At 34.0% G+C, this 24,681-nt stretch overlaps 6 protein-coding genes across 7 annotated transcripts; 3 read left to right on the top strand and 3 right to left on the bottom strand.

Annotated features, from left to right (window-relative positions):
* Positions 1-1,627: 1,627 nt before the first annotated feature.
* Positions 1,628-2,851, top strand: LOC111831095 (putative F-box protein At2g19630). The gene has a single exon (XM_023784620.1). It carries the CDS (start codon positions 1,628-1,630, stop codon positions 2,834-2,836), a length of 1,209 nt encoding a protein of 402 aa, XP_023640388.1. The 3' UTR covers positions 2,837-2,851.
* Positions 2,852-3,392: 541 nt separating this feature from the next.
* Positions 3,393-4,624, top strand: LOC111831094 (F-box protein DOR-like). Its single transcript, XM_023784619.1, has 2 exons — positions 3,393-4,188; positions 4,270-4,624. The coding sequence occupies exons 1-2, from the start codon at positions 3,393-3,395 to the stop codon at positions 4,554-4,556; spliced, it is 1,083 nt and encodes a 360-aa protein (XP_023640387.1). The 3' UTR covers positions 4,557-4,624.
* A 976-nt stretch (positions 4,625-5,600) lies between these two features.
* Positions 5,601-8,028, top strand: LOC17889672 (beta-amylase 6). The gene is made up of 7 exons (XM_006293842.2): positions 5,601-5,806; positions 5,938-6,411; positions 6,480-6,644; positions 6,744-7,010; positions 7,103-7,312; positions 7,386-7,619; positions 7,713-8,028. Exons 1-7 carry the CDS (start codon positions 5,630-5,632, stop codon positions 7,914-7,916), a joined length of 1,731 nt encoding a protein of 576 aa, XP_006293904.1. The 5' UTR covers positions 5,601-5,629; the 3' UTR covers positions 7,917-8,028.
* LOC17888626 (zinc transporter 3) lies at positions 6,319-17,772 on the bottom strand. Of its 2 annotated transcripts, none has more exons than XM_023783567.1 (3): positions 17,206-17,772; positions 16,159-16,308; positions 6,319-6,532 (listed from the first exon to the last, which is right to left on the bottom strand). In XM_023783567.1, the coding sequence occupies exons 1-3, from the start codon at positions 17,770-17,772 to the stop codon at positions 6,491-6,493; spliced, it is 759 nt and encodes a 252-aa protein (XP_023639335.1). In that variant the 3' UTR covers positions 6,319-6,490. The 2 variants fall into 2 exon arrangements, with proteins under 2 accessions (XP_023639335.1, XP_006295925.1); XM_006295863.2 differs by lacking the exon at positions 6,319-6,532 and adding an exon at positions 15,567-15,981.
* Positions 8,375-9,634, bottom strand: LOC17888197. The gene is made up of 3 exons (XM_006295064.2): positions 9,358-9,634; positions 8,971-9,176; positions 8,375-8,843 (listed from the first exon to the last, which is right to left on the bottom strand). Exons 1-3 carry the CDS (start codon positions 9,454-9,456, stop codon positions 8,654-8,656), a joined length of 495 nt encoding a protein of 164 aa, XP_006295126.1. The 5' UTR covers positions 9,457-9,634; the 3' UTR covers positions 8,375-8,653.
* A 3,776-nt stretch (positions 17,773-21,548) lies between the features above and the next one.
* LOC17888323 (choline-phosphate cytidylyltransferase 1) lies at positions 21,549-24,490 on the bottom strand. Its single transcript, XM_006294542.2, has 8 exons — positions 24,213-24,490; positions 23,752-23,865; positions 23,556-23,651; positions 23,366-23,408; positions 23,136-23,291; positions 22,961-23,041; positions 22,270-22,368; positions 21,549-22,156 (listed from the first exon to the last, which is right to left on the bottom strand). Exons 1-8 carry the CDS (start codon positions 24,389-24,391, stop codon positions 21,953-21,955), a joined length of 972 nt encoding a protein of 323 aa, XP_006294604.1. The 5' UTR covers positions 24,392-24,490; the 3' UTR covers positions 21,549-21,952.
* Positions 24,491-24,681: the final 191 nt, after the last annotated feature.

The raw sequence follows: 24,681 nt of genomic DNA, 5'->3' as shown, positions 1-24,681 counted from the left end.
GATAATTAAACAATATAAAGTATAAACAGAAAAAAAAAAGTATCTATCGTTGAGTGGTTTGGGTCTATTCCAATTCCATTTGAAAATATGATTTTAATGAAATAAAGTATAATGCTACAAGTTTTGTCTAAAAAAAAGCCGATCGGATGAGATAATTTCGTCTGTAATGCCTTTCTTTTTGGTTATTACTCCCACTATTTCATTTCATAAGATGTTTGGTTAAAAGCAAATAGAAAAATACTAAAAATTGATATCATTTATTAAAATTCAGCCAATAGAAAAAATACTACAAAATTAAAATAGTCATAAACAATTAAATTAAAAAAAATGATGCATAAAATTTTGAAAAAAGAACTAATAAAATGGAACAAATTAAAAATGCTAAAAATTCTTATAATTTGGAACAAAGGAATATTGTACAACTACAAATGACTTCACTGAAGGGATCAACAATATTTGAAAAAATAGTGATCATAACACTTAACTATAATTAACAATTACCACCCGATAGAAGTGGTTTATTTTAATTTAATACTCTAATCTGTCATGAAATAAAAAACGTAAACGGACATTATCTTTACATTTGGTGAAAAGATGAAGAAGCATAGTGTTTTGAGTTTTCTCACACTGCGATTTGCTACCTTTTATATCTACTGAAATTTTATATTGTTTTACCGTTTGCGAGAACTAGTTAAGAAAAAAAGGAGAAAGAGATTATTTGGAAGGAATATAAAAATATGAATGATGGATATTATGATATACAAGAGTTTCACTATGGATTATATGCACATGGTGGGCACGGAGTGGATATCCAGAATTTTAGTGGTATTTGTGATCCGCTTTGCTTTGGCCGAATAGTTAGTTTTCCGATTTGTGTTTGGTTCGTTAATGATCGAATATCTGGCTGTTTAAATATCCGTTATTTGCCGGATATTCAATACATCAAGTATTTGTTTAAAAGTACTTGAAAAATTATGTAAATAAAAGTTTAATTCAAAAATAGTATAATATTTTGTTTAAAATATATATATTTCTTCTTTGATTGTTAAAATTAGTAGTTCAAATAAACAATTTGATGGTTGGAAATTTGTAAAACACATATAAAAATAATAAGTTTTCCAAATATATATATATATATATATATATATAAATAAATAATAAGTTAACTCTTATCTGGATAAAATAGTTGTCGTCATCAACAAACCAACATGCTTCATATTTTTACTGTCATGATCAAATGAACTCATACTCAGCTATACCACCAACATATGTAGGTGATGATCAATATAAAACAAAATCATGCAGAAAATACTTTTCGAAAAAAATCATCGCAAGTGATTATTGTATTCGTGAAGGCACACTTATATGAGAGTAGAAAAAGCGAGTAAGAGGCAAATTATACCAATTTATATAAATATACACCTAATCTACATGAAAAAAAGAAGATTAATATATAATTTCATTTGTAATATTTGAGCCCTAATCTTAGGCTACATGGGCTTTTTCTCAGCCCATTCGTCACAAATCAGTTTTTACTATTTTACAAATAAATTTCAGGTTTTCTTTTTTGTCACTCTTCCCCTTTGAAATCGTGAAAGAGAAGAGCCCAAGTCCCGCCGTGCCCCCCATGAAAACACGACGGCAAACCGTTTCTGAGAATCCTCTCACCATCACCCGACGCAATACACGACCAGACAACGAGAGAAAACTCATTGCAGACCCAGTTGATCTAATTATCGAGATATTGGCGAGGCTGCCGGCGAAATCTATAGCTAGATGTCGCTGCCTATCGAAGCTATGTGACTCCACGCTTCGCCTTCCCTATTTCACTGAGTTGTTCTTGACCACATCTTCGGCTCGCCCGCAGCTATTGTTCGCCTGCCAAAAACACGGCAAGTTGTTCTTCTTCTCCTCGCCTCAGCCTCGAAATCCCGATGAGAACTCGTCTCCCATAGTCGCTGATTATCATATGAAGCTCTCCGTTGATGGTCCTGTTTATGAAATGAATGGTATTGTTCATGGCTTGGTCTGTCTCATTTATAATACGCGGATCCCAAAGGGAAAAACGGAAAAGGTGCAGGTGATATGTAACCCTAGCACCGGTCAGTCCTTACCTTTACCTAAAGTGAGGACAAAGAGAGTTACTGTGGTAAGCTATTTGGGATATGATCCAGTTGATAAAAAATACAAGGTACTGTCCATGACCTGGCTAACACTTGGCAACCAAGTCGTGTGTGGTGAGCATCAAATCCTTACTTTAGGGACTCCAAAACTTTCTTGGAGGATGATCGAATGTTGCATACCACATGATTTACCACATAAACATATATGCATCGATGGTGTTTTGTATTATCCAGCTACTAATAGGTCTTCAGTGGTTAATATGATAGTTTGCTTTGATGTAAGGTCTGAAACTTTTAAGTCTATTACAGTCGTGGGAGCTGTTTATAGAGCAGTGCGTGATGGACATATGATCAACTACAATGGTAAATTAGGTTTACTTGTGTGTGAGGGTTCTTGGTTTGTTGATGGAAGCCTTGAGTTGTGGGTTTTAGAAGAGATTGAAAAGCAAGTATGGTCGGAGCATGCATACGTGTTTCCCCCTTTGTGGAAAGATATAGTGGGAACTTCCTGCTCACGCTTTGTTGGAGTGACTCGAACAAATGAGATTGTGTTCTTCTTTGAACGTATGATGCATTCATGTGTTATTTACTGCAATCTGGAGAGGAAGACGATCGTAAGAGTTGGAATCGATGGATTTGAATCGCTTAAGAATCGTATGGTTCACATCTTTTTAGACCATGTAGAAAACGTTAATCTTGGGCTAGCGTTTTAGTTTAAGATTTTGTAACAAAGCTAGCTAGTTTTTCTATTTCGTTCTCAACAATTCTTATGGGATCTTTTTTTTTTTGTTCAACTCTTATGGGATCTTTAATGAGAGTATACTTATCTGGATAAAATAGTTGGGTGCTGGTTTAACTGTTACGACTTGCCTGCCACTTATGTCTGGGTTTGAATACACTGATATATAAAAATAAAAAAAATACAATTGAAGAACACTGAAAAAATACTAATACCGATGGTCATATATTCCTCTGTTCTCGGGGAAATTACAAGATCAGAAAACGTAACTATATACAAAGTAACAAAATGGGCACGAATCTTTGACCGTGATGAATGAATTGGAAAAAACAGAGTTCCATACATGGATGTTGGACTACGTCTCAGCCCAGCCCATTAAGATAAACTTTAGGGCCTTACTCTTTCTCAAGGTTGGCCTCGTACAATCGTGGAAGGGTAGAAGAGTATTTGTAGGGTTCTGAACTTACTGTATCCAAGACGGCAAGAGGAGGATAAGCCCTAATCATTTTCCGACGCAATACGACGATCAAATGGATGGAAGAGACAGCTCAGGGCCGCTCCATGCTGATCTCATCATCGAGATACTTTTGAGATTGCCGTCGAAATCTATAGCGAGATGTCGTTGCGTATCGAAGGTGTGGTCCTCCATACTTGGACTTGCCCATTTCACGGAGTTATTCTTGAAGAAATCTTCGGCTCGCCCACAGATCTTGTTCGCCTTGAAAGACTACGATAAGATGTGGTTCTTCTCGTCGCCTCAGCCTCAAAATATTCCAGATGAGAACTTGCCTGCTGTAACAGCCACTTATCATATGAGTGTTCGCTTTGATCATCGCTATACTAATATTAGTCCTATCAATGGCTTGTTCTGTCTTAGAACTGGGCGGAACTTAAAGGGGAGGCAAAATCCATTGTTGGAGCTGGTCATATTTAACCCTAGCACCGGACAATCTTTAGTTTTGCCGAAAATGAAGACAATGAGGAGGGTTGGGCTGCATAGCTATTTAGGGTATGATCCTGTTGAGAAACTATTCAAGGTATTGTCCATGTCGTGGTTAGTTGGTGGAAGAAACATCAGTTTTGAGGAGCATCAAGTTCTAACATTAGGAACTAGAGAACCTTCATGGAGAATGATAGAATGTAGCAGACCCCATTTTACTTTAGATAATAATGGGATATGCATCAATGGTGTTTTGTATTACAAAGCTGCTGACAATATGTATTCAGAGGATTCCATGGTCGTTTGCTTTGATGTTAGGTCCGAGAAGTTCAGATTTATTGAAGGCCTGGATAACTTCCGTTCCGGAACTCTAATTAACTACAATGGTAAAGTAGGTTTACTTGTGTCTGAAGGGTCTAGCTCGGTTTGTAGAAAAAGTAAAAGTATTACGTTGTATGTTGTAGCAGATGCCGAAGAGCATGAATGGTGGGAGTATACATACGTATTACCCGCTTGGTGGCCAAATATAGTTGGACCAGAATATTTTAGCTTGGTTGGAGTGACCCTCACAAATGAAATTGTGTTGTCGCCGTCCTATTTCACTGGGGCGCCTTTCCACGTTATCTACTATAACACCGAGAAAATGGCAGCTGTGAAACTTCATATCCAAGGAATGGAAGCGATTAAGTATCATCGTCAACTTCTCACCTTCTTAGACTATGTAGAGGACATGAAGCTTATGCAAATGTTCTAGTTTAGGACTTCTATAAATTGACATAAATGTTCTAGTCTGGTTCTTGCATTATTTTATAACTGTCCTTATCTTATTGTATGACTATTTTCATTTGTTTACTCTTTATAGTGAGCAATGTATTGAGTTCGGTCTGAGATTATAATATTTGCTTCTTGTTTAGATTGTATTTAATTCGAAAATTTCCTTCTTGATTAGACTAGAAATTAAACACCCTAAGGTATATTATGTGGAATTGAAAGATTGATTAGGTACGACACTGGACATGGAGAAGGATGATCGAATGTTGCATATCCTATTATCCCATGGATATAGTGAGCTATGCATTGATGGTTTATCAATCGATCAATAAAGATATGCATTGATGGTCGTTTGCTTTGATGTTAGGTCAGAGAAGTTCAGTCAGATTTATTAAAGCAATGAAACCTTTCATTACAGTATTGGGTCAAGCACAAATGGTAAAATAGGTTCACTTGTGTTTGAAGGGTCTTGCTGTACATGTGTTGATGGAATCATTAGAAGAATTATGTTGTGGGTTCTAATCAGTAAATTGCTTTATTTCTTGTAACGAACTTTTACAATATGCTTCTTCAAAATCTTAGTTTTTGTACCTTTAATTTTAATTTGTTTTCTTCAGTTTAGTGTGTTGAATCTTTAACAAAAAAAATCTTACTTCTGATTTTTTTCCCTTTATATGAAGTTTAAATAAAACAACATGATCTTGAAATTATACAGATTAAATATTGGTATGAGATAGTCATATTATAAGGTCATAAGCAAATGAAAAAAATATCACATAGATATTTATTAGATATGATCATTCCTCTATTTTCAGGGAAATTACAAAATAAGGAATAGAAACGTGACTATAAACCAAAAATACCAAAAAAAAAAAAAAAAAATTGAAACGGCAAGAAAATCATGACCACGTTTTGTTGATAGCATAAGAACGCGCCAGAAATATTGCAAATTAAATCTAACAGAAAAAAAAAAATATATAAAACAAAACAGTTGTGTTTGATCATATAATGATTCCAGTAAAAGGATTTGTGTAGTTCCTTCGATTCCAAGGTACCATGAGCGTCTTAGGGTTGATGAACCCTAATTTCATCAACGGAAGAAATCTCCACAAAGGATCTTCGATTTTTGTAAAAAATGAAGAAAGCAAAAAACGAGTCCAATGGAGATTCTCAATCCAGGAGAGATCTTTAGGAACGCCTCAAGCTACTGCTTCTTCTACAACAGAACCAAAGGTTAGTAATAAAAAAAACTCTTTGAGGCTTTTCTAAGTCTATCTAGTTTTTTTTTTTTTTTTTTTTTTTTTTTTTTTTTTAAGTCTATCTAGTTTTGTGTGTTTTGAATCCTTACAAGCTTGAAAACACAGTCGACGGAGTTCAATACGACAGCGTATGAGGAAAAATTGTTGGCCAACTATGTTCCTGTATACGTCATGCTTCAGCTTGGAGTCATCACAAACGATAACGTTCTTGAAAACGAAAAGAAACTCAAGAAACAGCTCAAGAAACTGAAACAGAGTCAAGTAGATGGAGTGATGGTTGATGTGTGGTGGGGGATCGTTGAATCAGAAGGTCCAAAGCAATACCAGTGGAGTGCTTACAGAAACTTGTTTGAGATCGTACAAAGCCTTGGACTGAAAGTACAAGCTATAATGTCGTTTCATAGATGTGGGGGGAACATAGGAGATGATGTTAACATCCCGATACCGAAATGGGTGCTCGAAATCGGAGATTCGAATCCAGATATCTTCTATACGAACAAGACTGGTAATAGAAACAAAGAGTGTTTGTCTCTTTCTGTAGATAACTTGTCTCTATTCAGAGGAAGAACAGCGGTTGAGGTATTAAAAACTCATGAATTCAGAACCTTAGGAAAATTGAGTTTGTATAATATCTGCTCTGTTTCTAGATGTACAGAGACTACATGAAGAGCTTTAGAGAGAACATGGAAGATTTCATTAGCTCTGGAGTCATAATAGACATTGAAGTAGGGCTAGGTCCTGCTGGAGAGCTTAGATATCCTTCTTACAGTGAGACTCAAGGATGGGTTTTTCCAGGAATTGGAGAATTTCAAGTAAGAAAAACCAAATGAGGCTAATCCTAGTTTCTTTAGGGTTTGGAAAGTAAAAACAGAGCTTTATAAGTTTATGCTGTTTGGTCTTTTCAATCTCAGTGTTATGACAAGTATCTTAGATCAGACTATGAAGAAGAAGTTAGAAGAATCGGGCATCCGGAATGGGAACTTCCAGAAAACGCAGGCGAATACAACAATATTCCAGAAGAAACCGAGTTTTTCGAGTACTCGAATGGGACTTACCTTAAGGAAGAAGGAAAATTTTTCTTGTCATGGTACTCCAGAAAGTTACTTCTCCATGGTGACCAGATTCTTGATGAAGCTAATAAAGTGTTTCTTGGGTGTAAACTGAAGTTAGCAGCAAAGGTAAATCAAATCTTGTAGGTTATATGTTATTGCATTAGAAACATGATCAAGATTTATAGGGTTTTCTTTTTTGTGTCGTCCTGGTTTTTTAGGTCTCTGGAATCCATTGGTGGTACAAAACTGAAAGTCATGCTGCAGAACTTACGGCTGGTTATTACAATCTCAACAATAGAGATGGTTATCGTGCAATTGCGAAAATAATGCGGAGACATCATGCTATCTTGAACTTCACTTGTCTAGAGATGAAAAACACAGAGCAGCCAGCAAAAGCTAAGAGTGGACCTCAAGAACTTGTTCAGCAAGTAAGCAAGTTGAAACTGTAAATAACACTCTTTTGTATATATGTTACTTAGATTGAATGGTTTGCCTTTGAAGGTTTTGAGCTCTGGATGGAGAGAAGGGATTGAAGTTGCAGGCGAAAACGCGCTTCCAAGATTCGATAGAGATGGATATAACCAGATTATACTAAACGCAAGGCCTAATGGTATTAACCGAGATGGTAAACCGAGGATGTTCGGGTTTACATATCTCCGGTTATCTGATAAGCTTCTCAGCGAACCGAATTTCTCAACGTTTAAAATGTTCTTGAAACGAATGCACGCTAACCAAGTAAGCAATCAAAAAAGCCCTCTTAGAGAACTGTCCTTGTATCAACATTCTTTCACATTTTCTTGAAGTGCGTTTTGTTAATTTATGTTTCAGGAGTATTGTTCAGAGCCTGAAATGTACAGTCACGAGCTGCTTCCATTGGAGAGATCGAGAAACGATGAATCAGTGGAGACGTTAATGGGAGAAACAGAACCGATTGATCCATTTCCATGGCTGGAAGAGACAGACATGAGTATTAGACCCTTTGAAAGTGTATTGTCTCTACTGCGAAACACATTCTTGAGGAAGAAGTCCTAGACCATGCTTAAGGGAAAAATCTGTAGTCTTATAATATTTCTGAGATAAACATGTAAATATAAAATAAATATGTACGAGTAAATATCATAAACATGAAAATTTGAGATAAATACAAGAGTAAATATATTATATTTCATCCTAATGACGTAAGTTTGAAGCATTCGTTTCCTATAACACACAATAGATAAAATTTTCAAAAAATATATATTAGCTTTTAATAAGATTTTAGCTAGGTCAGAGAGCTTCTTCCTTTTAGTAAATACGTTTGTGGGCTTCTCTACTGCATGCATTAGTGTCATTTGATACTCTTTCTGTATTACTATTATTCTATTTCTCTAGCTCAAGTTTTGATAACCTTTAAAATTTCCCGTGACAAAGACTCACATTGGTGTATGTGTTGGGTGTGAAAGAGAGAGAGAGAACGAGAGCACTGAGTTAATTTCAAGAACCGAAGCAAAGACGAGATTCCACCAAATGTCATTATCATTAGTGCAATACAACCCCACATGCGACAGCAGAGCGTGACATAAAAGCTTTTCATCTTTTCTTTCAAAATGACACAGCTCTCCAAATTACAAAAAGTGACTTGGAAACAAGTGAAACGAATTCAAAATAAAAATCGAAATTAGGTTAAATGATTACAACATAGTAAACAAATTACTATTAATTGGAGAATATATATAGTCAAGGACAAGGACCCACCTGTGTGTTCCATCGTTTATCGTGCCGCTTTGTCTTCACTTGGCAGCTTCGTCTTTGGCCGCAGTGGCAGAGACGTAATAAGCGACGCAGAAGAGGGCATGAAGAAAACACAAAATCCCTCCAATGGAGAGGAAATGGTGATGTGTGAACCCACAAGAGGTTCTTGACTTGTTGTTCGCCATCGTCCCGATCACTATACTCCCGAATCCTACGGCGAATACGATCCTGTGGTTTACAACAACACCATCCAATCAAGAACGTTTCACTTGTCGATATTATTACTAGCTCGGACGGACCATAGAATATTTACTAAAGCCAAAGAAGATTTTAATTTTTGTTAGTGTTAACGTACCAAGTGAGGACGAGACAAACCATAGAGATTTGCCTAGTGGAAGAAGATCTTTGAAACTCGTCTTGAGAGCAAATACAGAGACAGCCTCCGACCAAGTTGAGTAGGACATGAGCCACTACCAATATCGCGGCTGCACCAAGACCGAGCCTAAACGCGTCTTGGCTCGGTTCTCTGCACTCAAATAACCATAGCCTCATGTGCTTCACCTGACATCCACATATGCAACACCATACTCTTTTTAGCATATGCAAGAAGTCCGAATTTCTTTGACAAATAAATATAACCCATGACTTGTAAACATTTTGAGACGGTTCTATACTTCTATCATTTAATTTGATTGGGGGTAAAAAAATCATTTAATTTGATAGAGTTATGTGTATATAATACCTGATTTTGGGCGACTTCAGCTTGGATTCCAAGGATTGCAGCAGCTACATCCAAGCCCACAATGACTAAACAAAGAAGAATGCCTCCAATCTTCGTCATTTCTAACTCTCTTTTAATGGAGACACTTTGAGGATATTAAGTTTTTAAAATGTGAAGTAAGATAAGGAGGAGGAGAAGCTTCTTTCTGAGGGGGAGAATGTTGGTTGAAGAGGAAAAGAGAATTGGGGTAGTGGAAAAGTCTAATGAGTAATGATCTTTTGTGACTAAATGGGTTTATATATAAAGAAGTCGTGAGTAAAGTTATGAGGGTGTGGAAGAAAAACAGAGAGAGAAAGAAAAAGATAGAAGAACAAAAAAGTAGAAAATGAAAATGAAAGAAAAAGATATTTCTCTTGTAGGATATTTGTATAGTTTAGTATGGTTTTTTCGTTAACTCATTTCTTTTAGTTAAAGTAGAAAATAAGACCTATAACGTTTTATAATCAACAAGATTGTAATATATAAATTACATTAAAATTTTCCAAAAAAAAAATTACATGATAATCGACCCAGAGCATATCAATTTTTTTTTGGAAAAATTTAATGTAATTTTTTTCTAGAAAATTATAGAATAATGAATTTATAAATTATAAATAATAATGGTTAATCCACAAAATCTAAATTAATTATTCTATAATTTTCTAGAAAAAAAAAAGTTAAACTGTCTACCGAAAGCATATCTATCTCCAGTTTCGATTACCATAATTGATTATCGTGAAAAGACATAAAGCTATATTTTTTACATTTAATATAAACGATTGTTTGATATAGAAGTATGCTTTTAGCAAAGACATAATTTAAAGCTATTACAGTTTGATATTGATGTAGATAGAATCTAGTGAATTCTCCGAAAATATACCACCCCTGTAAAGGATTATGGGTGACTAATTAAACAATAGATAAAGTAAAAGATGGAAGAAATAGGGAATAGGATTAGCTGGGATATGCATGTGGCACTTTAGCATCCCCCAAGCCAATAAAGCTTCCCTTTGTCCAGTTTCCTCTAGATAAAACCTGATCGATTTGTTAAATTAATCTTTGCTTCGAATGAATAATAAAATACTAGTTTCTGTAGTTTCTTTTTATTTATTTGATATGGTTTTGGGTAAACATGGTTGGATTCTTTGTAGTGTGGAGGAAGAAAAGTAGGGCATAATACAACCCATCCAAGCATGGCCAGTGTCTTCACTTCTCTGTTAAAGAATCAAAATTAATGTTCCTTAACTCCATAGTATAATTTATGTAGAGAATATATATTGCCTATATCAACATTAGTTAATATGACAAAATGGGAAAAACTTTAGTACTAAACAAATAGTTAGTCGGAACTCGAAAGAATTGATAGTCTAAAGATGTAGGGCATGTAAAATATAAAGTCTGCGATTTACAATATCAAACAGTACATGATTATAAGATATGTTTAGCATCGCATTCACCATGAACATGAGAAGATCATTTTGTCATGTGAACGAACATTCAATAATGACATAGTTTAACATATTTTTTAAAAGTCCGAAATTTTTCTAATGGTTAAGTTGTAGATAGGATATCACGGTTAAGTAATACTTGTGTGACATTGAACCAACTAACGACTGAACCGGGTTTGGTTGAAAATTAGGTCATTATGGACTAATAGCATAAAGACGTGTTCATGTTGCTATCTTGTACGGTAGATTTTTTAGCCGCCATACATGAACCTCAGGGGTTATGGAGTTCTTTGATGAACTTGTAAAGCTAAGATGATTTCCGTTATGGCCAAGACGTACAGGATCAGTCACACCGATTGATCTTAATTAACTCGTAATTTAGTGAGTTCTTCTTCTCTTCTCTATTATTCTATGTTCTTGTCCTTAAAAGATATTTGATGTGGCCTACACTAGGATCTATCCTTATCCTTAACTGACTAGTGGTTTTATCTAACCATCTACGGCATTTTCTGTTATTCTATGTTCTTGAGCACGAGTTGTTCCATCTTTGTTGATCTGGTCGGTTACGATTGTGTTTGATGAACTCAAGCTTTGTATTAGGTTGCAAATTGATGTAAGAATCGAAGTAAGTGGTATCATGCATATCTCCCATCATGGGAGTCCCATGTCTCAAATTGAATGAAGAAAATGCTCAGATCAATGTGGATATATGGAATGACGATTTGTCTCTGTGGCTATATATGGATGCCAAAGACACAATCAATGTCCAAGACTGAACAAGCCAGCCACACTTTGGTGAAACACATAAAAACGACACAAACGTTAGTCTCAGTTAACCCTGTAAGAGAATAGAAATATGGGAAGACAAATAACTTGATATTCTTGAATGTTTGTGATTAGGTATTGCGGAAGATCATTAATAGCAAAACTGCAATCTCGAAGTGATCTACTTTGACAAGATTGTAAATGTCAAGATCCTATCTATCTGCAACGCAAGTGATTCTATACATTTGAGATGGAAAATATCAAAGTTAATTGATGTAAACCATTGATGATTATATTTTCTGAAATCGGTAGAAGATCTCTAAGCAATCTTTGTGTAAACTATATTCAAAGCTGCAAGCGCCATCCTTCTCAAAAGCTCATTGCCACACAAGTTTGATCCATTCATTATACTGAAACTCTTAAATACGGTAGAGACTCTTATATTATAGCTTAGATGAAGTCATTGTTGCAGCAAGATTTAAGGAAATGGAAGTTGTCTGATGAGACTAAGAGTATATTGCCTCATAAGATTCAGGCAGATGGATTAAACATGATGGGGAAGGCCAGCGAAAGAGGTTATGATGATCCTTGGAGGTAAATATCAAGAACTAGGTTTTGGAAGAAAGACTAAAGTCACAATGTTGGTTTTGCAAGAAAGAAAGACATGTAAAGGACGACATATCCAAATTTATTACAAATGGTTTTTCCAGCTGTAAACATTGCTCACATACAATTACAACACACCATTTTAATCCGCTTTGACAAAAGAGAAGAAAATTAGAGAGACAACCGATAGATATATAAAAGGACAACAAAAAGAGTCGATGCCCCATCCGTCACTTAAGGTTCCAACCTAACAAAACAAACACACACACACATATCACTCATCCCCTACTTATTATTAATCATATGAACAAAGTGTGTAGATGACAAAATTTGAGGTTTATATATAAGTGACAATTCCTCGAAGATGCTTGAGCATGATCATAAGAACATGATTCCAGACCAAACTTTAAATGTGAAAACTCTCAGACAGAGGAAAGCAGTTGTCTTACCACTCAGTAATTAGCGGAATCTCTTCATCAGTAGTTGTTTTAAAGACCGTACCCAAGCATATAAGTGGTCGTCACTCTCGGTTTCGTCACCTTCCAGTATCGGAGGTAAAGATGGCCTCCACCTTCTGGGCTCTCTTGTTCCAGGCACCGGCCGCGATGGCTGCCCAACCGATGGCTCGTCAGTCGATGGCTCGCCAACCGATGACTCGTCACCCACGGCGGCGATGGAACCGCAACATCGACAGAGTACAGAGAAACTCATTTTAAACTCGATTACTTCAAATTTTATTATTGGTGTTAGGAATTTTAGACATTTATCTACATGTATATATATATATATATTTTATCATATAAATGGTATAAAAAAAAATATTTGTGCTGTCAAAATAAAAAATACATGGTATAAAAGGTTAAACTATATCTGTAATTTACAATGGGTTAATATTGTAAGAAAAATATTTTTATAGAAAATATAGTTATGGCTTACCATTTACATTTAATGTTTTTACATTAGTTTTATGTTTTAAATTAGTTTTATCTCTCTATATATAATAGTTAACTTAAATGTCAAAAATGATAAATTTATGATTGAGAAGAGCTGTAATTGATGAGAATAATAGGAAAATAAATAACAAAGAACATGAGTCGAGATTCCCGAATGGGTAATGCATGGTTGATATATATATCAGGATTTTTAAGCTCAAACTTTTTTTTTTCTGAATGTGATCAGGTTATACTTACTCTTGAGAGTTAAAAATCTTGGAAAACTTTAAAGAATACATTTTCCATTACTACTTTTTAAATATGTCTTTTCCTTAAAATTTTATCATAAATGTCTCTCAAAATCTAAAATTTAATCAAATATGTATCTCATCTAACTTTATATAGTACAATTTTGTTAAAACCTTAGACATGCCTTATAAAACCTTGGATGGATCAAGTTTTTAAATGATAATTATCATCTATAAAGTATCTTATCAAACATATAAACCCTTCAAATTTAATATAGGAAGACACTTTTAAAAACCTATATCGAATTGGGTCAATTTTAATTGTTCAAAAGAAACTTGGTTAATTTAATTTCTTCTTCAGTTCATGTTATAAAAAAAAACAACTCAAGTACGTTATAAAGTGATTTACTGTCAATATTTTCTCACGGGTTCAGCCCTAGCCATAATACTGAGTTGAGAAACGTACGTACATACAACCCATACAAAAAAAACAAAAAAAACTATTTTGGTTTGCTGTCAATAAAATCAAATAATATTTTCATCATTCTTCAGCAGTTCTACTTCAAACATGGTTAACATCATGAACATGGACAATTCTTTTTCTTTGAATTTAAGAAAATGGAAGGTCAAACAGTTTACATTATATGCAATTTTATGTCGATCGAGCTGTAGAAGAGGAAAGACAATTATAGAATTTGACGCATGACTTGACAAGGAGACAACCCCGGGGAGGCTCTAATATCTGTCGACATTGCCATGTTCCTATATATTAGACAAAAATCAAACAAATATTTAGTAACATGTTTTATCAACATATAGTAGAAATGAAAAGATCTTCCAAGGTTATTGGAATAGTATGTTTCTCTTTATAGTCCAAATGGTATTCTCCAAACGTATATATAAGGTCTATATATGATCTTGGCTTTCGTTGGTTAATCATTTTCATTTTTTGTAAAATGTATTCGAACAAATTTAAAGGTTAGCAAAGAAAGTCAAATTATATTCAAAAATATATGTCTATAATCTCAAAAAAAAAAAAAAAACTTGGAAAATGCTTTTTTCATGGATATATCATTCTTAATTTGCATATTTAACATAATTAATCGTTCTTTCTTGAAAAGTTTAACTAGACCATCATGCTTGATCCATTTTTATAGAGTTAGATCAACGTATAGATGTAAGTTCACGATCGAATTAACATATGTAACCAGCCAATCACCCAATAGATCCTTTCTCGATATTAAAAATAATCTAAAAAGGATGTATCATCTCAAAAATGTTATATATGTCCTCAATTCATAATTTTCGTGCGGAAAGAAATCTAATATGGATTTGCTTTCGTCTAACCATCTAAATGTATACGTGAGGACTAACCAGACTCTTTTGAGTTTGTAGCAGAATGAAACTATCTTTTTGGCTTTTGATTTAGCACGTTCATGTGAGGCTTTAGCTTTTGAGAGTTCACTTTCTCCGTCGTCTTCCAAGATGGGATATAAAGATGGTCGCCACCTTGTTGAATCTTCAAACGAGCGTTGCCCTGAGTTGGGAACCAGCAATCGCTGATCAATTGTTGATGGTTCCTCTCGATCTGCCACATTTGAACGGCAACAATGACATAATAGAGAGAAAATCATATCAAACTTTTGAAAAAGACCAAGAAAGAAAAAAAGAAAAATCTAAGTTTTTGTGGTTCTTGGGTGTGGCAACAAATTGATTTAGGTTTTTTTTATATAGTGAAGATTTTATAACTGAAATATTTTTTGATGAGGATATCTTAAATGTATGTTTTCTTTGTGGGATCAATTAAAACTTTGTAAGTTTAATACAATGTTTGATATTAAATAAGGTTAATGAGTTAAAAATTTATAAGTTTATCAAACTGTTTGTGGCAATGAATCTATTAATTAAAAATCTATTAGAAAGGAAATTTATCTACTGAAATAGCTTCTCAATATTATGATCAAATTAACTATCTTGTATGTTTTTGATTAGTTGTTCAATAAATAATAAAGTTATATATATGCATGTGATAAAGATAAGATATATAGCACACAAATATATAGTATATTATTTCAAATCATCACACAAGCAACAAATCAAGGCTAATTACTTTTCTGGGACATGGATCAATTATACATAATTGAAAAAATGTTAACACATTAAAACTGATTTCAGAAAAGAGAGATCTCAAAAATATAAATTGAACGAGTAGAAAAATAAAAAAAAAGAACAAATCACACGATTGCCATTAAAGGCCATATGAACAAAACTGAAAGAGATGAATAATTAGGAACAATATCATTAAGCCCATTTGGCCAATAGAGACATGAGGCCAGCACCAAGAAGGAGAGCAATATGGGCCATAATTTGAAGCCCAGTATTGGATTGCATCTTAGGGTGCATGAAATCTGCTGCGAGGAGGTCGACCAGAGACATGTAGATGAGAATACCTGCTGATGCTGCGTTCAATACTCCTTGAACGATCAGAGCCGTTGGTGAAGACTCATCATACGAATTAGCTATGCCCATACCAACAACGATACCTATTGGTGTCGTTATGGCGAAGAACGTCGACATTATTGTTACTGACAAACACTTGAATTTTCCCTGTATAACAAGAAATATTGAAACTGGATGTCATCATGTGTTCCAAGTTGTAGATGATGGTCCATCTCATTTATTCCAAATCATGAGTACATGTTTGCTAGCTAGTTTATTATATTTATAATCACAAGAATGTTGTTTGTTTTATGTTCAAAAAAGTTATTGGATAAAAAGATATACCTGAGCAATACAACCACCAAGGCCAAGGCCTTCGAAGCACTGATGGAACATTAATGCAATAAAGAGAGCTTTTGCAGCGTCTGGGCTTTGTGAAGCTCCGAGTGATATTCCTATTACCACTGAGTGTACTATTATTCCCAACTCCAACACCTATTTTAGAGTGCAAATATATAAACACAAGAATAAGATCAACTCTGAGGTAAATGTCAAACTTCACATTCCATATTTTATTTCATATTTCGGCCAAAATAAAACATACGTCATGTGTGATCAAGTTTTAGGATTTTTGACGTAAATCCAAATAATTGTTGATCAATTCAGAGGTAAATGTCAAACTTCACATTGCATTTTTTTTATTTCAGGTTTCGGCAAAAAGAAGCATACGTCATTTGACATAGTTTTAGGATTTTCGATGTAATTCAATGGACTAACTATCTTTTTTTTTCTTTTAGTAAGTTAAATGTTTAGTGTATATATTTATTGATATGTATATAAAAGACTAAAACCTAACCACTAAATAATTTGAAAAGTTGTTATTTGGAAAATTTGGTACTCGATAACATGTGATGGTTTCTCTAGAGAATCAAATCTCACATGGCCGTCCGAATCTAATGAACCCGCGTCCAACAACAACTAAACTCTCACAAATGCATGAACTTGTTGTAGGTTTTTTTTTTTTTTTTTTTGGGGATTTTTTGAACAAAAGATAATATAATCAATGTCGAGAATGCATGCATTAAAATTTTCTTAAGATGTGTGTATGGATCCGGTTGTTTTTCTCCCACCATAAACAACACAATAATCTTGTTTCTTTTTATCACGCATGACGCAACCTTTCAAAAATGTTAACTTTTTGTAACTTTTGTGTTTCCATTCACAATTATATATGTTTGATACGAAAGCAGTATCACTTCAGCCTAGATGGAATATTGCAAATTTAATTATTTTTCTCTAATCAAAACGTTATATTTGAAACATAATAATTAAAAAGTATTAAACTAGGAAACCGCAAAAGCTATGATTGTCAAAACGTGGAGCTGAACAAACCTGTGCAATAATTCTAGTCCGGAGAACTTGGACTTTGACGGAGTCGACGGAAGGCTCGCCAGATTCTCCATCAATGATCGTCTTGGACGCTTTGCAGTGAGATTTATAGAAACTCGAAGTGGCAAATGTATCGACGGACAGGGTCAAGATAGCAGAGATCATGGCAATAAACCCTGTGAATGGAAACTCCCAAGCTTCTGACGTGAGACAAGGTGAGTTAAGCATCGTGTAAGCCTCGGGTAAGACGTGCATAAATCCGGTTGCTAGGATAACTCCGGCGGCAAAAGCTTTCGTGAGGAAGAAGAAAGACGTTTCGGGACGCAAAGAAGGGAAGACTTTGCCTAACAAAGGGAAAAGAACTCCGAGTACGCCGGCAACTAGAACGGAAGGAATTGCGGCGATCTTGTACTTTCGAGCTCCCGCTTTGTTTTCTTCGTCGTCTTTGTGTGAGCATTCGCATTGCGGTCCGCCATGTGAATGGCCTTCGGCTGCGTTGACGACCGCGATGAGGAGGAGAGAGATGGATACGAAGAAGAGTAAGAGTTTCAAGTTCTTAGTCGTCATCATATTCTCTCTTTTTTTGACAATTAGGGTTTACAAGTTTAGGATCCTTGATGATGAAGAAAAAAAGCTTGGTTTGGAAATGGAGTTGAAGTATCTGAATGTCTATATATATATACGAATATTAGAATCATATTAAAATGTGCTAATATTTATGGTTCTGTTTGTCATCATAAAATATGGAGCTATAGTTTAAAATATAAAATCTTCAACTCAATGAGATTTTGTATCTCGTAAGCCGTTTTTCTTCACGAATTAGAAAATAAAAATTTAATAATTTTTTTTTTGTCAACCAAATTAAATAGCTTTACAATGAGAGTTTAAACCTTTTTTATTATACAATTTTGCCAAAAAATAAAAAAACGTAGTTTACGATCCACGAGAGAAAAATCAGATCTTAAAGTCAAGAATAAACGAATCAGTTTGTCTAATTAGTAAAGCAGTTAATAATTTAATAATATTACTAGCTAGTGTCTGGACAGGACACTGAAGGAAATAGGTCTTTTGTCCTGCAACGCTTAACGGGTCGGGTGCGGTCGTTGTAATGATGTGACCGGGACAATCTCATTTGTGAATCAGTGGAGCTTGAGATGCGTCTTCGACATATGATGATTCGTCCGCGCCAAAGGAAGATAATTAAAACTTCTTTAACAAGAAAAACAAAAGAAAACACGATAACTGAAACTAGAGTCATGTCACTATAGATACATACATTTATTGATATTATTATTTTTTAATAATCGCAGTTCCAAATATATTTTTTTTTTTTTACAAAATACACGTCTCTCATTCGATTTCTAGGTGGTATTAGATCAACATAAAATATATGTTTAGCGCCTACCAAAATTTTGAACAGTTAGTAAAATTCAAATCCTTTCATTATCCTTTTCCATGGAAAAGAGCTTAAATACAAGTGGATTGTTTTATGCGTACCACTTTTCATAGTCCGAACGCAGAAGAAACCAATGTCCTCTTGTCTTCTTACATTATCAATGGTCTCCAACTAAGTCTTGTGGTCATATTTTCTAACTTGAGCATAAAAATTAAACACTCGAATACCATATCAATATTCCAAACTGGGATTCATGTGTTTACTATACGGATTAAACATACGATTTTAAACCTAGGTTTTGGATCTGCTCTAGTTAAGCTGATTTCTTGTAACAAACTACAATTTAAAAACTATGTTGATGCTTACCATGGATGATTCAATCTGACGACAAATACAAAATTTACCAACAGTTAATTATTTTATATTTCTTTTTTTGTGGAACTAAAGTTTTAGTGGAAATCTATTACTTGTAATATAATATAATGGTATTTTATATATTCATAGTATTATTATTATACGTTCTCAATGATCAAAGGAGAACGAGGGGATCCTATCGTAAACGTAGTCGAGAGCGACTATTATGGAAACCAAAAAAAAAAACCAGAAAAATAATAATATCGTTTCTACCTTACGGAATGGGTTTTTTTAGAAAATAATTTAGAATGTCCCAAACAAAAAAAATAAAAATAATAATAATAATTTTAGAATCGTTCAGAGTCTTCTTTCCTTCAGACACGTCGTCCTAAATTAACGAGATTATTTTAAATAACTAAAGAAAATACTAAAGTGTGAATAAAGATAAAATAAGAAATAAAGACAAAGAATAATTCTTTTTTTTCCACCCAAAAAGAGTATGGCGAAATAATGTCGACATAAAAAGTACGGACGTAAGTAGCAATCGAGTTGACTCCTCTCTTAGCTCGAGAAAAATAATGGTAATGGAGCTTTAAGATATCAAGTCAACCTCTTAATATGTCGATATTATTACTCATTTTTCTTCATCTTCCATATGCTTATAATTCTATTATATGATTCTTAATGTTCTAATACATCTGTTTTTCTTCTATTGTAAACGCAATCATGTATACACATCATCTTTCTAAACACAGATTACCCTGTCATTTTCGTTTAGTATAGTTTACTTTTTCCGTCAATAAATTATATATACGTTTAATTAGTCTTAATACAAATAAAATTGATGTAAAAGTTATCATATTACATAATATACTTGATTATATATATATATATATTTTTTTTTTTTGTCGAAATCTGTCAACTTTGTTATTTTATTATGTAGTTGTAACTTTTTATACTTATAAACTTTTACAATATTATTCTATAATTCTGTCTTTACTAACGATTTTGAGTACATCAATTAACAATCCTATTACACAAGTTGAAATGCACAATACTTATCCTAATATGTATTAGCATATATGACTTACCAAAAATTTTGGTGAACATTTAATCTCACAATCTACATGACTACATCAAAGTTGTATGATACATCTTTATATGAAAAGAAATGTATGAACCTAAGTTTTCCTAGTTAAAAGATTCACATATATACAAGCTTTCTGCACAAAAGAAAAAGAAAAAAAAAATATGTCTTTAAATCTTTGCACACTCTATTTAAACAAAAACGCTAATAGACACTTTAATATTATAATATTTTACCATTTTAGCACATTTATAAAATTTAATCTAACATTTTATACTAAGTATATGTACTCTCTTCTGAAGTTATATCAGTCTGGATAAATTTTAAATTAGTTTTAAAAAAACATTTGAGAATACAAACATGTAATGGTGTATACACACAAGCATGAAGTATACTGTGTGTATACTGTATAAATTAACCTAGCCAAACTCTAAAATGTTATGATATTATTTATACAGTAAGAAAATATAAATCTTCTTGGTATTATAAAAGCATTTTTTTTTTATTTCGTCGGAATTTTAGTCGTCTAGTGCGCATTGGATACATTCGATTCATTCAGCTCTAAGTATGAATCCAAAGTTCCAAATTGTAAATTTCTTTTTCTAATTGAGTAATATAGTGTTTTAAAATTGTTGACGTTTACGTTTTCTTGCTTTTATATTTGTTACTTAAAAAAGTTTCTCGGCAACTCGACGATGGTAAAGTCAGATTTAAGAGATAACATGGTTTTTTTTTTTTTTTTTGAAACAGAACATGGTTTCTACTTTTTTTTTTTGGACATTGGTGGTTTCTACTTTGGTTTGTACTTTTAAGATATATTTCATGTTGTTCTTGCTTTGTTTATACTTCTGAGTTCTGACTATTTTCAGAAATCACACTAGTTATAAAATTATAATACTGAAAGTGGTGTTATAGGATTTTTAATATATAAAAATAGTGGGAAGGTGTTATAGGAAAAAATCGGAATTAACTATCCTTAGTATTCATTAAAAAAAAAAAGAATTTACACAGATCAGCAGCAATTGTTTTCAGTCATGTATTAATTTCGAAATTTTAACGATTAATTTAGCTGCGTAATAATATGTAGTAGAATATCTATTTTTCTACTACATAATTGTCTTTTTGTAAAGCTGCGTAACACTTAATTTACTGAAATCAATGGTCAGTAGAGTATCAATCGTCGCACGCGTTGATATTTTATTTCACGAGAAATACAACAGAAAGAGATACAGTATACTTCATGCTTGTTTAGAGTTTTTTTACTAGTCCGCGCTATTTTAAACTTGTTTCTGTTCTTCAGAAAAAATGACTAACGTACGGTTGATGAGATAAACTTTTACTTTCTAGTTTCTACCCATTGTTTTACTAATCAAGTACCCAAAGTTAACCCGTAAAAATCTCTTAGAAATCAAATTTCTTGACAAGTTAATTGAAAACCGTTAAATTTTTCCTTTTCTAAAAGAAGGAATGAACCGAAATCAATGAAAAATAAAAAACAAACGAGTCGAGTTGGAATATGAATACACGATGTTTACTTTGTGGCATACACGAATCATTGACTTATCCTGTCCCAGACAATTGCATTGTTACTTCATAACACTTTGCCAATCATAAAAAGAAGAAAAGAAAAAAATACATGAAAAAACATGCGTATTCAAAAAATCAACAAAGATGAGACAACTCACCAAAGACAACCACGCACGTTCGTTTGTTCAACACACAAACACACACACATCACACACTCTCTCTCTTTCTTTCTAAACATTGATATTATATGTTAAGTAGATGCATTTCACTGATCCATAGAGAGAGAGGGTGAGAGGCTAAGGGAGCTTAGTAGAAGTGGCCATAAGTAACTAACCTGCGGTTTATGCATGCCAAATTTGTTCTTACTTGTTGTCTATTGCATCCGTCTAAACCGTTTTCTCTTTCTCTTCTTCTTTTACTTCTTCCTCATCATAGAATTTGTCATCTTCGTCGTCCTCACTACCCATGTCATGGTCGAAGTATTCTTCATAGAACTGGTCGTCTGTGTCATCATCCTGACCGTTCTCGAGCATGTCTACAGACTTTTGTCGCATCAACCTCTCCTGGATACTGTCTACGATTGCAGTTCCCTATTCACATTTTACACATTTGTCAACTTTAATCAAAGGTTACACAGAACATAAGTTTTAACTTGTTAACCTACGTGGTTTTAGTTAATAGTGTCTTCATGATTTTAACTTACCATCTTGTGGCAACCTTCTTCAAATATTTCAAGAAATCCAGCTACCCAACGATCTGCATTTTCCACCCACTCGTTACGCAGCATTTTTACAGTTTGGATCTGGAGTAAAACCCGCGTTTAGAAATCAACAAAGGAATGAGTAAGAACAGGCAATTGAAACATCATAAGAAACTTCTGCGGGATCAGCTTGTTCAGTTAAGATGGATATAGCACATGAACATAGTCTTCAAAGATCATATTACTAGCTAAAGCATGAGGCTACACGGAGGTTTCAAGAGAAGCAGCCACACATGATCAGGCTGCTACTACAGGGATGGAATTATTTTAACAACTTGATATTGCCAGGCATCGCTACTATACATAAAAAGTAGTAATTCCTTTTAGTATTTTGAAAATTCAAACTCGAAAGGATTAACACGCATCATGCTTTCTGCCTAAGGCTACTTACCAAACCGAGTATAAAAATCCTACACGGATTGAACGAGATTCAAGTTTCGAGAATTTGGACTGCAAACGTGACATAGTAAGAGTGGTTTCCACACAGTCACTCAATTGTCAGTGAAGAGACCTAAGATTTTGTTTATTCTTCTTGTACAATATGATAAATAGGTTATCTAATAGAATGCAATACAGTCAAAACAATGGACATATTATAATCAATTAAGTAAATGGAAGTTGAGAGAAGACATGCCTTTTCTCCCACTTTTTCTTGTTGTTCTTTCACCCTCTCCTGGAGTTTCTTTAGCTTCATATTAACTCTAAGTCTCTTTTCCTGTAGTAAATTAACAACCTCAAAATTGATTACCCCAAGAGAAAAAATTGCAGTAGAGCAACAAAAATGAAGAGGTAAGAAACTGATATCATGCCTTGACAAAGCTAACTCCAAGATCTTCCCTTGAATATCCTCTATCCAAGTTACGCATGACATACTGGTTGTAGTCTTTCACTATTCTCATAATAATGTCTGAGGTTGATATCCCTTCAGTTCTCATAGTTTCCTTAAACCTCCCAACTTTCTTAACCTGCAACATATGCTTAGTTAAAACAGACCTATACAAGTGTCAAAAGCAGGAGTATGATTATCCTCCAGACTTACAAATTCATAAACATCCTTTCCAGCTCCACTGGAATCGGCATACCTGTGTATGGTATTTATACAAATAAGGTTACTGTCGTTCTAGGATCATCTATATAGAAAGAGCATAACTAACAACAGAAAGAGCATAACTAACAACAAGCAGATAGTAATCAGTATCGAGATTAGCAAAAAAGACACATGTTCTTACGGAAGAGCATCATGGGCTACATAGTCAATATGGTGTTTGTCAAGAAACTCCTGGTTGACCACCCATGGTGCATCTGGGATGACTTCATCCACCCACCTGTATGATAAAACAAACGGAGTCCTCAAAATCCAGTCGCTACCGCTTCCAAGAATTTTACTAACACATACAACACAGCGTAAGAGAAGACAATAATTACTTGCAATGCCTAAGTGATTCATATCGCTCTTCTGCAGTCATTACAGTTCTTCCCTTGTACTTATGGGTAGTTTCATCATTGCAACATCCAACAAGAAGATAAGTGTTTGGAAACCTGCTCAAAAAAAGGCAAACCCATAGCACACCATAAGAATACGAAACCATTGTTGGTATACACATCTCTCAAAATTCATTTTACCTCATCAAAACTGAAGGATGAGTTCAGAAACATCAGCTATTGCAAAATTCTAACAAATGAAGCATTTACACTACAGTAATATATCATTGAGACTATCTACTAACGAAGATTTCACTAACTACACAACTTACGATGAACCAGACTCAATAGATCGGAGACAAATGACACTGAGACGGCGAAAATTGAACACAAGCCGGAGAGAAAAAAACAAAATCAGAGATGCAAATTAAGAAATCTACATCCCAGAGATAAGAGATACTAACGATTTCTTGGCCTGCTCGAGAGATCGAGCGTGACCAAAGTGGAAAAGATCGTAGATCCCATCGGCGTAGACGCGGACAGGACGATCAGTAGGAGGGGAGCTGTGGACAGCTGTAGAGGCGGAGACTGCGACGGCGTTGGAAAGGCCGTCGTCAGTTCGATCGCCGGTAACGTTGCTCATATTCTCCGATGAAAAGACCCGAAATCACCCGCCTTATAGAAAATAAACGGAAAACTAGAAAAAGGTGCTAGTCGCTTCCCTCTTCTCCAACTTTTTTTTTTTTTTTCCTTTTTTTTGGCGAAGAATATCCTCTAGGGAATACGCATTATTATAATTATTTTGTTTATTTATAAATGTTTCGTTTAATTTTATTTATTTAGTTTAGAAACATTATAAGCAGCTTAGTGTTTGTGTTGCAAAGTTGAAAATTTCGTTTAGTTTTCTTTGATAGATAATCTGTCTTGACTTGT

The sequence above is a fragment of the Capsella rubella genome, unplaced genomic scaffold, assembly GCF_000375325.1.
Source record: "Capsella rubella cultivar Monte Gargano unplaced genomic scaffold, Caprub1_0 scaffold_4, whole genome shotgun sequence".
NCBI lineage: Eukaryota > Viridiplantae > Streptophyta > Magnoliopsida > Brassicales > Brassicaceae > Capsella > Capsella rubella.
Note: the sequence above shows the minus strand (reverse complement) of the source record. Positions and strands in the feature narration are given on the sequence as shown.

Excerpts from the sequence above, each read along its gene's own strand:
- LOC17888323 (XM_006294542.2), bottom strand. The coding sequence starts at position 24,391 with ATGAGCAACGTTACCGGCGATCGAACTGACGACGGCCTTTCCAACGCC. Across the intron at positions 23,866-24,212 it reads CTCGAGCAGGCCAAGAAATC|GTTTCCAAACACTTATCTTC; the intron begins GTTAGTATCTCT and ends TTTTTTGAGCAG. Across the intron at positions 23,042-23,135 it reads TTGGAGTTAGCTTTGTCAAG|GAAAAGAGACTTAGAGTTAA; the intron begins GCATGATATCAG and ends AATTTACTACAG.
- LOC111831095 (XM_023784620.1), top strand. The coding sequence starts at position 1,628 with ATGAAAACACGACGGCAAACCGTTTCTGAGAATCCTCTCACCATCACC.
- LOC111831094 (XM_023784619.1), top strand. The coding sequence starts at position 3,393 with ATGGATGGAAGAGACAGCTCAGGGCCGCTCCATGCTGATCTCATCATC. Across the intron at positions 4,189-4,269 it reads AACTCTAATTAACTACAATG|ATGCCGAAGAGCATGAATGG; the intron begins GTAAAGTAGGTT and ends ATGTTGTAGCAG.
- LOC17888197 (XM_006295064.2), bottom strand. The coding sequence starts at position 9,456 with ATGACGAAGATTGGAGGCATTCTTCTTTGTTTAGTCATTGTGGGCTTG. Across the intron at positions 9,177-9,357 it reads CTGAAGTCGCCCAAAATCAG|GTGAAGCACATGAGGCTATG; the intron begins GTATTATATACA and ends TGTGGATGTCAG. Across the intron at positions 8,844-8,970 it reads GTTTGTCTCGTCCTCACTTG|GATCGTATTCGCCGTAGGAT; the intron begins GTACGTTAACAC and ends TGTAAACCACAG.
- LOC17889672 (XM_006293842.2), top strand. The coding sequence starts at position 5,630 with ATGAGCGTCTTAGGGTTGATGAACCCTAATTTCATCAACGGAAGAAAT. Across the intron at positions 5,807-5,937 it reads CTTCTACAACAGAACCAAAG|TCGACGGAGTTCAATACGAC; the intron begins GTTAGTAATAAA and ends TTGAAAACACAG. Across the intron at positions 7,011-7,102 it reads AACTGAAGTTAGCAGCAAAG|GTCTCTGGAATCCATTGGTG; the intron begins GTAAATCAAATC and ends CTGGTTTTTTAG.
- LOC17888626 (XM_006295863.2), bottom strand. The coding sequence starts at position 17,772 with ATGATGACGACTAAGAACTTGAAACTCTTACTCTTCTTCGTATCCATC. Across the intron at positions 16,309-17,205 it reads GGACTAGAATTATTGCACAG|GTGTTGGAGTTGGGAATAAT; the intron begins GTTTGTTCAGCT and ends ACTCTAAAATAG. Across the intron at positions 15,982-16,158 it reads TTGGTGGTTGTATTGCTCAG|GGAAAATTCAAGTGTTTGTC; the intron begins GTATATCTTTTT and ends CTTGTTATACAG.